Here is an 11,244-nt window from a genome sequence, read left to right as displayed (position 1 = left end):
TTTTTTTTTTTTTTTTCTGAGATGGAGTCACAAGCTGTCACCCTGGGTAGAGTCCCATGGCATCATAGCTCACAGCAACCTCTACCTCTTGGGCTCAAGCAATCCTCTTGCCTCAGTTTTTTTATTTTTAGTAGAGATGGGAGCCTGCTTTTGCTCAGGCTGCTCCGGAACTTGTGAGCTCAAGCAATCCACCTGCCTCGGCCTCCCAGAGAGCTGGGATTACAGGTGTGAGCCGCCACACCTGGCTTTTCACTGGGCATTTGTGTTGCTTGTGAAATATCTCTTCAAGTCTTTTGCCTGTTTTTTTTTCTGGTGTTTGCTTTTGTATTGTATTGATCTGAATATTCTGGATAAGAGTCCAGTGTGGACTTGTCTTTCTCCACCCCCAGCATGCTTTTATATTTTTAAACCTACAGAAAAGTTGCAAGCATAGTATAATAAACGTCTGCATACCTTTCACCCGAGTCCCCCAGTTGTCAGCATTCTGCTACATTTGCAGTACTTCTCTGTGTATTTTTCTGCAGATAGGTCAAGGGCAAGAAACATTCGAAAACAGCAGACATTATGACATTTCACCATAAATACATCAGGAGGTATCTCCTAGGAATGAGGACATTCTTCTACATAAAATACTATTATCCTTCCCAAGAAAATTAGTAATTCTGTGTTTTCTGCAGTCCCCCAATGTCTCCACACATTCTTTACAGAGCCTCCTCTTTGGATCCAGGCTCTGATCTGGTCCAGGGTCTGAGGCTGGGGCTGCATTTGCCTGTGATGTCCCTTTAGTCTCTTTTCACTGGAAGAGTCGCCCTGCTCTTTGCTTTTGTTGTTTCTCTTGAGATTGATGGTGTCGGTGCGCCATCACCTGGTTGCATCTGGCTGTCTCCTCATAGCTGGATTCGGGCTGAGCATGGTTGGCACCAGTGCACAGTATGGAGCGGGGTCGTCTTACGGCATCACACCAGGAAACAAGTAACGCCAGTTTGTTTACCTCTGGCCGTGCCAGCTTCGACCAGCAGTGAAGGTGGTGACAGCCAGATGTCTCCATTCTAAGTGTGCATTTCTCTGCTGTGATTAGTAAATATTCTGGAGAGTAACACCTTGGCACAATGCAAATCTCCCATTTCTCAGCCACCTTTCACCAGGTTGGATCCTTCTATGAATATCCGTGCTGATTTTCACAGTCTCTTGCTTCCTTTCATCCTCCCAGCTCTCTCTTTATTTCTTTAAGAACACGTCTTCATTGGATGTGCCCGGTACTTTGCTCGGTGGGTCTGCTTCTGCTTCCTGTTGCTTCTGGCGGCTCTCACGCATGGTGTCACACTTCCTTGTTTATTTTTGTTATTTTTGACCATGAACCTGAATTTCTTAGGATTTTGTGTCTGAATTCACTGAAGATGGGTTCCTTTTGAGAAGATCAACTAAAGTTTGTCTCCCAAAGTGATGTGACTTAGGGCTGATCCTGGAGGGCTGAAGTTCTTCTGGCACCTGGGGTTCTGGTTTAACTCGTTCAGATGACACTGAGCATCTGGTCCTGTGGGTCCCATCTTCTTTGGGGCTCTCCTGTGAGACAGGGCACTGTGGAGGGCCCTCAGCTTTGTCTTGTGCAGCCGCAGAGGCCACCAGAACCAGAAATTCAGGTCACTAGTGCCTCAGATGCCCTCAGGGCAGGCCTCACAGACCTCGCTGGGTTGGGCTTTTACCTCGAGTTAGGCCTCTGACAATCCCAGACTTTTTTGCCAACTTAATGATGCATTAAAGATTGTTTTTGTTTTTTTATTATTTAGAGACAGGGTCTGGCTCTGTCACCCAGGCTGGAGTGCATGGGTGTGATTGTAGCTCACTGCAAACTCCAATTCCAGGGCTCAAGTGATCCTCCCACCTGGGGCTGTGGGCGCATGTGCCCAGCCTTTTTATTTATCAACAGGTTCAGTTGTTTTAGCAGGGAGGGCCAATCCTGCTGTTGCGGGTTGTGGGGTGGAAGGGCCTCAGGGACCCCTTGGGGGGCTTCTGTGCCCTCATCTGCCTCCAGCAGGGGCCAGAGTCCTGTGGAGGTGCCGACAGCCTGTGGGGAGGGGTGAGCAGGGTGGTGCCCAGCTTCCCACACAGGGGATCCCCAAGTTGGCTCTGTTGCTGGTGTTCTTTGCTGTTTCTCACACTGCTTCAGTGAGCAGTGGTCCTGTAGCAAAAATAGGACAGAGGTTGGTGGTGGGGCTGCTCATGGGTAGTGCAGCCCAAGGCAGGGCCGGTGCCCAGGCATACTTACAGCCCATCTGTGGGCAGGCATGGGGCAGCTACCCAAGAATGTCTTGAGTAGGGATCAGTGTTTCTGGGTGCCAACCACTGCCCTGCCCCACCTGCCCTGGGTCACAGGGGTCTGTCTGTCCCCATGAAGACCCCATGCTGTGGTAAGGTGTGTGTCGCTGGGCATCTGTGTGTCTGTCCTCCCTCCTTCAAGAGGAGTTCCTGGCTCGGCGCCTGTGGCTCAAGCGGCTAAGGCGCTAGCCACATACACCTAAGCTTGGCGAGTTCAAATCCAGCCTGGGCCCTCCAAACAACAATGACGGCTGCAACCAAAAAATAGCCAGGCGTTGTGGTAGGTGCCTGTAGCCCTAGCTACTTGGGAGGCGGAGGCAGGAGACTCACTTGAGCCCAGGAGTTGGAGGTTCTTGTGAGCTATGATCCCATGGCTCTTCACCAGGGTGATAGCTTGAGGCTCTGTCTCAAAAAAAAAAAAAAAAGAAGGGTTTCTTATATTGCCATGGTGAGTGCCAGCCTGCCCGGTGTGTGAGGGGGATTCGGGTCCGAGGAGAGCCCTGAGGCCAGCAAGCTGCTATGGCATGTGGTAAGGGCTCTGCCCGGCAGGGCGGCCCAGGGCCTGCAGGGCTTTCGGGGCACCTGCCTCCTTGTTGGGAAGGGTGTCAGGGTTGGAAAGTCAGGTCCAATTGTCTGCTGTATTTTGTGTTAAAGACATCTAAAAGAGTAGCAGACTCTGAGGGTGTGCTCTGTGGACCAAATCTCTTGTTCCTTTGCCCCTGAGAGGATACAGTCAGGTGGCATCAGGCCACTGGTGGTGCACACGGCCTTGCGCAAGTCCTCGGCCTCCGCTCTCAAGGCCTGGGGCCAGTTGAAATAGAAGAAGGCAAGATCCTCAATTAGATTAATGAAGAATAATTAGATGTCATAAATCAGGCTATCCTAGGATATTGTCATGGGAAAAATATGTAAGTAGAATTAATTAGTTTTCAAATAAAGCGCTTATTTTAATTGCTTGAAATGATGGAGCCTTTAATTGCAATGCATCATTTTGGCCTGAGCATTTTGGTTGTTGTAACAACGTGACGAGTTTGTTCCCCGCAGTTCTGGGGGAAACAATAGGAGAACTTGATTTCATCACCCTAGAATGAGCCTTCTGCTGGTGAGGTTCTGGAAACTCCTGCCAGGCCGCAGGCAGGTAGCAAGTGGGGGCCAGGCTTTGGCTGGCACTGCCTGAAGCCACCGAGCTCTTTGTGTGTTTGTGTGTGCACACACGCATGTGGATATGTGTATATGTCTGCATGAGTGTATACGTGAGAATTTGCATTTGTGTGTGTGCGTGGGTATGTGTCTCTGTGAGTGTGCCTGAGAGTGTGTGCATGGGTCTGTATGTGTGTCTGAGTGACAGTGTGTGCATCTCTGTGTGTGCATGTATCTGTACGTGTGTCTGCATGAGTGCACATGTGAGAGTGTGTGCATCTGTGTGTGTGCGTGGGAGTGTGTGTCTGCATGTGTATGTGTATATATCAGTGTGTGTGAGTGTAAGCCTGTGGGTTGTGTCCTTTGCATGAGTTATGTGTCTGTGGCCTTTGTGCACATATGTGCCTGTGTGGCACTGGTTTAGGTCCAGTTTTTGTTCACGTCTGCACTGCACATGAGAGCCTCTGGACCAAGGGTAGAGAGCTACCAGCATCCTGGCCCCAGAGCATCCCTGCTAGGCTGAGGTGCTCCCTGGGTCTGCATCTGTGGGCTCCTCATGGCTGGGGCCCTGCAGCCCTGTGCCCATGGGTGACCTGCCCCTCTTACCTGCAGGCACCACACAGCAGCCCATGGTATCTGAAGACCTGTCCTCCACGCCAGCCGGGCCACACCTGACCTTGTCACAGGCTCGGCAGCAACTATGGGTCCTGTGAGCAGTGTGGGTCAGGTCTCTCCACCTCCCTGGAGAGCTGCCCTTGTGTTTGGGAAGGATCAGTTGGCTTTAGGCAAAGGCAGAGAGGTTGTTAGGCTGAAATCCCCACCTCCAGCCCACAAAAAAAGAAAAGAAATGGGACTTGGCAGTTTGTAAAGTGCAATGCAGGACCTCATTGTTCTCTTTGGAGCCCTTGAGAGTGGCAGGGTTGGGAGGCACAGTAGTGGCCCCTGAGGTTTCTTGACAGGAAGAGAAGACCCTCTGCCCTGTACTCCCATCCTTGGACCCTTCCTGAGCTTGGCCCAGCCCTTTTCCCACCATCGTCGCCTGGTCAAGGCCCCAGGTGGCCCCTGCCCAGGCTTTGGCCATGTACTCAGAGCCTGATCTGGCCATTGCCCACCCTCCAATCCATGTGACTCCAAGCCTACTGGCTTGCTAGGCCCCAGCCACCTGTAAGGGACATTGCTTAGGTGTTTTGAACTTGTTGCCCCAGTCCAGCTTTTCCTGGGATGGGTCCATGAGGGGAGGGCTAGGGCTTGGCAGTGGAGGATGTGGCAAAAGGGGTGCCTTTGAGGTAACCACACCCCTGAGGGGACCTGGGAGAGGAGACTGGATTTGTCTGAGGTGGGGGTGCTCCCACAGGAGACACTGGAGGGGGCTGGTGTGTGGGTGGCCAGAGTGGGTGAGTGCTGGAGTGGATAATGGGATCTGAGGGGCTGAAGGACAAAGGCGGCACGGTACAGGATGTCCTGGAGGCCAGTGGGGAGCCTTGCACCAAGTACCAGGAGCCAGAATGGCTGAGGGAGGGTTGGGTGCTACTGGGCCCACCCAGGGATGGCACAAGTTGAGCCCAGGGTGGTACAGAGGGCAACAGTCAGGATGGGAAGAGTGTTGGCATCTGGGGGGGGGTCCTAGATTTCAAGCAGGAACAGCAAGAAGAAAGCCCACCAGTGGGGGCAGTGTGGGCTCCGTATCCATGTGGAAAAGCTCCTTTGGCAGCCACAGGGCTATTCAGCAGCAGTTGGGGACCAGGGGGCATACACCAGGAGGCAGGGGATTGGGCATGGGACAGGGGCTCAGACACCTGCCTGCCTGAGCTGCCTTCCTGTCACTTACGTGTCTTCTCTTGGCCCAGGTGACAGCGCCCTGCCCAGCATGGCGACTCCCCTCCCGCCACCAGCACCAGACCCCCAGTTTGTCCTCCGAGGCACCCAGTCACCTGTGCATGCGCTGCATTTCTCCAGAGGAGCCCAGGCCCAGGGATGCCTGCTCCTCTTCTCAGGGTGAGTAGCTGCTGCCCAGCCGCAGGGTCAGGGGCCAGCCCAGAGCCCATGCTTGTCTGGGAGTGCTGGCAGAGGGGCCTGGTACCCATCAGCTGGGGGAGCAGGGACACAGAGGGAGCTTCCCTGGGTGTGTTCCCAAGGGGGCCCCTCCCTCTCCAGAGACCCCTGCTAGTGTGCCTCTTGGTTCCTACTTACAATGGCCAACTTTTAATGCTACCAAATGAGATGCCTGTGTTTGCAGTGTGGCTGCCGCACCCTCCTGCTGACACCCCTGCTTACCTGGAACAGGTCTCAAACGCCCGTGTTATCTTACCAGGTCTCAGAGTGGGCTGGTGCACATCTGGAACCTACAGACGCGGAGGACAGCTGCTACCCTGGATGGCCATGGGGGCCAGTGTGTGACCTGGCTGCAGATGCTACCCCAGGGACACCAGCTCCTCAGGTGGGTCCCTAAGTGTGCCAGAGCCAGTGATGAGCTGGGGTGAGCAAGAGGGGCCGACTGCTGTAGCACGTGGAGGGGATAGGCCCTGCCTTCATTGTGAGCAGCGGGTGGGTGGAATCCGCCATCTCCACCAGCTTCTCCAAGCTCAGCACACTGAGGCAGAGCTGCCAAGTGGCCCTCAGGAAACCAACACTGGGCCATCTGAGGAGATGGTAGAGAGGGCCAGGCCTTCAGAAGGGCACTGGTTGTGGCTTGGGGAATGGGGCAGGGTAGCAGCCCATGGGGAAGGGGAGGGGACATGTGGAGGCTCAGAGACTGAGAACCTGCCCTGGCGAGGTGTCCTCATTGGCATGGGGCCCCCAAGACTGAGTTTAGGCCTGTCCATGGTACAGCCTCTGCCTCCATCCCAAGAGGCCTGTGTTCCAGTCTGACCATGGCCCCTGCAGGGCAGCCTCCCTGGCCAGGGTGCCAGCTCCTGTTTGGGCAGCCATTGGCCCCTATTCTGCACCTGGGTGCAGCTGTAGGGGCACTGGCACCTCCAGTCAGGGAGAACCCGTTAGCCTGGGTGCTTGAGTGCTGAGAGAGGCTGTAGGGCTGGGATCCCCAGGGCAGCCAGCAGTGTAGTAGGCAGGGGCTGCCCTGCTTGGCCAGTGTCTCACCGCAGCAGCGTTGTGGAGCTGTCAGGGCCTGGACAGCAGGCTGGAGGTTGCCAGGAAGTAGCAAGAAGGGGCAGATGAGTGAGGGGCTTCCCCAGTTGCCAGAGGGTAGGAGAGCTAGGGCATGCAGGACACAGAGGGCCTGTGGGAGCTGGCAGAATGTCCTCCTCTGGGGCCTATGTCCTCAATCACAGTGACATATACCCTTGCATAAGGGTCATTGCCAACAGCCCAGGAGTCCACCAGGTCCATGTGCCATTCCCTGAGCAGCCTCTGCCTGCTCACGGGCCTACTGCTGTCCCTTGAGATCTGCTGTCCTCCATGCCCAGGGCACACATGTACCACTGCCCTTGCAGCCTAGCACTCCAGAAGGACAGGCCTGTTCTCTTGCTCTGGACTCAGTCCTGGGACACCAGGGCACTGTGTGGTCCAGTCCCTGGAGGAAGAGGCCTGTCTTGGCCTCCCCATCAGTCTGGGGAACACTGGGCAGTGGACATGGCCAAACTCCCATGGTTCGTACACCCGGAAGATGACTGTCGCAATGGGTGGGCCCCAGGGCCTGTGTGCTTGCCAGGCCTTGCAGGACCTTGCTACTTCAGGGCCAGGCAGGCCCAGCCCCTCACCCTCCAGGCAGAGAGGGGCCTCCTGATTGTCAGAACTGACATCGCTTCCACACCGTTGTGCCAGTGTGTGGGAGAGGTGCTGTCTGCAAGCCTTTCTCCTGAGTGTCCAGCTGAGGTGGAGGCCCTGAGGGAGTCCCCTGCTCACCCAAAACTGAGCAGTGGGAGGTGCACTCAGAGGGCAGACTGGGGGCCAGCGTTTGAGGGTGCCTCCCCTCCAGAGGAGGGAGGTCGGAGGTCCGCAGGTGGTGTGTGGCTGTGGAATGCACAGGTGCGTTTACGTTGCACTAGAGCTCATGGCCCCACCAGCCTCTGCTCAGCTGTGTTTGGAAGCAGAGTTTCTCCAAGTGGCCCTTGAAGAGGGCAGTCACTTTCATGTCCAGAGAAGGTGGGAGGACGCCCCAGTCCTGCCCTCATGCCAAGGACGCACCTGTGCCCTTGACAGCCACCTCAGCAGGGTTTCTTCCACCTTTTTACTTGTGAACTGTGGCATATTTACAGAAGAGTGGGGACACATGTACAGAGGGTCATGTCTCCTGAGTGAGCACTTGAGCAGCCAGCAGAATGGTGAGCAGAGCAATTCAGGAGGCCCACGGGGCCCGTAAGGCTGCTGACCCCTCCCCGGAGGTGGTATCCCTGCCCTGGGAGGCAGCACCATGCCTTGGTCTTGCTTTGCCATCTGAATGCATCTCTACAAAGTGTAGACTAGTCTTGTCTGCTTTTTCTTAACAACGGCGCCCTAAGAAATAGCTTCCTCCACATCTGTGTCTGTGACCGACCTCCTCTCTCTGTGGTGGCTTTGCACGCTGCCGTAGTGAGTTGTGGTTGTCTGTGTGGTCCCCCCGCCCCAGGTGTGCTATGTTGCCCACTTGCACTCCTGCCAGTGGAGACCCAGTGTTAACTGGGAGCTGTCAGGGACGCAGCAGCTGAGAGGACCTCTGTCCTGGTCTCCCAGGCCCCAGTGCACATGCGTCTGGGCACAGGCTGTGTGCACTTGGGATGTGTCCGAGGGTGCCAGTCTGTATGCCGGAGGCAGGAGCACCTCACCCCTTCAGCGCCACCAGGCATGGTTGCTTCTCAGTGTGGCCTAACTGGGGTTGTCCAGTCACTCCATGATGGGCTGTCCTCTTTATGTTTGTCAGCCAATTGGATGAGCCCTCTCTCGGACGCTGCCGGGCCCCCTGTGTCTGTTGGCTCGCCTGCTTGCCCCTGACGGGCAGGGGCTCCTCCTGTGTTCAGTCATTCTGTGTCTCCACTTACTTCTCCAGCATGGTGGCTTTTGCATTTTCATCTTTTACAAGTGTCTTTAACGGACAGTTTCTCATCTTAATGGAGTCAGTTTGGCCAGGCTTTACCTTTATGGTGAGTGCTTTTGTGTCTTCCGGGGAACCTACATCGGGATTGGGGAGCCTTTTCCTCATCTGGCAGGAGCTTCCCTGTTGTTCCATGTGTGTCCAGGGCCCACTGTGGTTGTTTCCAGGTGGGCACACCTTGGCCCAGCCTTCCCTTGTCTCATTTCCCTCACGTGGGGTGGGGGATGCCAGGTGGCTACGGACGCAGTGGGGGCTGAGCATGTTAGTAGGTATCTGGAGGATAGCAGGGGCAAGGCTTTCCTTCCCACGGGGAAGGTAAGAAAGACCCTATGGGCTATAGCGGGAGAGCTCAGGGGAGCTGCTGGGGCTCGCAATAGACACATAAGGATGTGCATGGGACAGCTGCCTGAGTGGGGCGGGGTGGGGGTGTGGTTTGTGGGGGGCTTTGCACATATATGGGATGTGCGTGCATATATGCTGTATGTGGTGTGTGCACATGCGTAGTATGGTATATGTGTATGGCATGTGGGTGTGATTTTGTGTGTAGGTGTCTGTGGGGGGTGTGGTGTGGGCGTGGGTGTGTGTTGCATCGGGGGATGTGTGTGTGTAGGGTGTGGGGATGGGGTGTGTGGGTGTGTGGTATATGTGTGGGCATGGGGTGTGTGTGGGCGTGGGTGTGTGTGTTGCATGGGGGGATGTATGTGTGGGGTGTGTGTGGGTGTGTGGATGTAGGGGGGAGGTGGGCATGGGGGTGTGGGTATGCTTCCTATTCATCTGCAGCAGTAGTGCCCTGTGACAGGGAGCACACTGGCACCCAATCTTGGTTTCTAAGCGTATCCCTGTACCAGAAGGAGGAGGGTCCCTGGAGAGATGGGCAGAGGTTGTGTGTGGGTCTGGGTGTCAATGTGACATTAGGGGAATGTCCCCACAGTGCACTAATCAGACAAGAGGGAGCGGTGGCTTTGCTGGGCTGGACCTGGCAGGCACCATTTTTACCAGGCCCTTGGCCCATGCCCCCAGGATGGGCAGGTAACCACATGCCCTCGGGCACGGTAGCTGAGGACCTGTGGCCTCTCAGATGGGAGCCATACAGGGCAGCGGCTCATGGCCACACAAGAGGCACAGCGTCCATGAGGCCCCTGTGGCTATGGGCGGGTGACCCTGTCTCTGGAGAGTTGTGCAGCGCTGCTGGGGTCTGCATGAGCTGCACAGGGTGTGCCACCAAGAGGGTGGGCACTGTGGGCAGGGGTGCAGGGGACCTCCTGTTGCTCTCATGGCTGTCCTGTGACTTCAGAACTGTTTCAAAATAAAAAGCTCCTTGGCAGTGGGATTGGTCCTTGGCCCACTGCTGGTGCAAGCCGTGCCCCTCCACGTGCAGAGACACCCCATCACCTTCACCGGGCCAGCGGAGCCCGCCCTCACACGGCCTCCCAGGCCTGCAGTTCTTAGTCCTGGATGTCTGGCCTCATTTCCAGCATCAGTTTGGCAGGTTCTCCAAAGTCCATGCAGAGATTGGGTTGGGACAGTGTTGCCCAGATCAGCCTGGGGAGTGTGGCCCCCTACAGTGCTGAGCTCTGTGGCGGGACATTTTCTTTTCTTTTGAGACAGAGTCTCACTTTGTCGCCCTTGGTAGAGTGCTGTGGCATCACAGCTCACAGCAACCTCAAACTCTTGGGCTTAAGCAATTCTGTTGCCTCAGCCTCCCTATGAGCTCAGGCAGTGCACCTGCCTTGGCCTCCCAGAGTGCTGGGATTACAGGTGTGAGCCAGCTTGGCAGCACGTTTTCCACCACCTCTTTCTGCTGCAGGACCCACGGGGCTATCCCGTCTCTGTAGGCCCTGTAGTCTGTAGTCATTTCTCTTTTCCTTGGTTTTCATGGTTTCTTGGAGAGTACTTCCCAGGGGGTATAGTGTCCCTTAGATGGGGTGTCTCTTTGTTTGCTCAGGGTGAGACAGGTGTGGGGAGCTTTGGGAGGAAGCCCACGGAGGCATCACCCTTCTCACATATTAGTCTGTGATGTCCTCTGTGGCCAGTAAGGTCGGCCCTGCCACTTGGCTTATAGCTATGGTCTGCTGGGTGCCAGGTCAAGGCACTGCTTTTAACCCCCCTGCCCCCCCCCGTTCCTTAGAAGTGAGCCGTTAGGTCCAGCCCATGCTCAAGGGGAGGAGAATTAAGATCCCCTCCTGGAGAGAGGAGGGTCCAAAAAGCTGGGGCCTGTTTGAGAGCCACCACAGCAATCACTGAACGTGTGGGGCCCTGGAGTCCCACCACTGATGTTACCGTCTGCCCGTGGTGTTCTCGTTCCCCCATTCCTCCTACCTTTGCGGAGTTCTGCCTTACTGGAGTTAAAGCACCTGAGGGGAGTTTGCCCCTTCTTCGAGATTTATTGTGTTACTGCAGCTGTGGGGCCTGTGTCCTTCTGACATCCTATCCTGTATTTTATTCTATGAGTATTTCCTTACTTCCTGGCACTACAAAATGCTTGAAACCCATCTTGTATGCTTTCTCACCCCAGCCCTAGAATTGGCCATTTCTCTAGCAGCCTAGGTCCCAGTTTTGGAAAACCACAAGGAGCCTCAAGTGCACCCAGGTGCACCACGCCCAGGCGCCGGCAGCCGGGAGCCTGTGGGCTCTGGTATGCGCTGAGCTGGGCGTGCATGCTCCGTTTGTCCTGTGTCAGACTAGATGCACGTCCGTGTGGACCTCTCCATCCCGACCTGACTCTGCAGGTCTGTGTCCCTCTGCACTTATTCGTACCCGGC

General features: G+C 55.6%; 1 protein-coding gene across 2 annotated transcripts in view; it reads left to right on the top strand.

Annotated features, from left to right (window-relative positions):
* Window positions 1-11,244, top strand: part of GNB1L (G protein subunit beta 1 like) — a 56,801-nt gene that overhangs the window by 24,230 nt on the left and 21,327 nt on the right. For both annotated transcript variants that reach the window (XM_003801704.3, XM_023508031.1), the window contains 2 exons: window positions 5,304-5,451; window positions 5,768-5,893. In XM_003801704.3, coding sequence (XP_003801752.1) covers window positions 5,324-5,451; window positions 5,768-5,893 — 254 coding nt within the window. In that variant the 5' untranslated portion in view covers window positions 5,304-5,323. The remainder of the gene's footprint in view (window positions 1-5,303; window positions 5,452-5,767; window positions 5,894-11,244) is intronic.

Source organism: Otolemur garnettii, unplaced genomic scaffold (assembly GCF_000181295.1).
Source record: "Otolemur garnettii isolate 467f Iridium unplaced genomic scaffold, OtoGar3 scaffold00218, whole genome shotgun sequence".
NCBI classification, from domain to species: Eukaryota; Metazoa; Chordata; class Mammalia; order Primates; family Galagidae; genus Otolemur; species Otolemur garnettii.
Note: the sequence above shows the minus strand (reverse complement) of the source record. Positions and strands in the feature narration are given on the sequence as shown.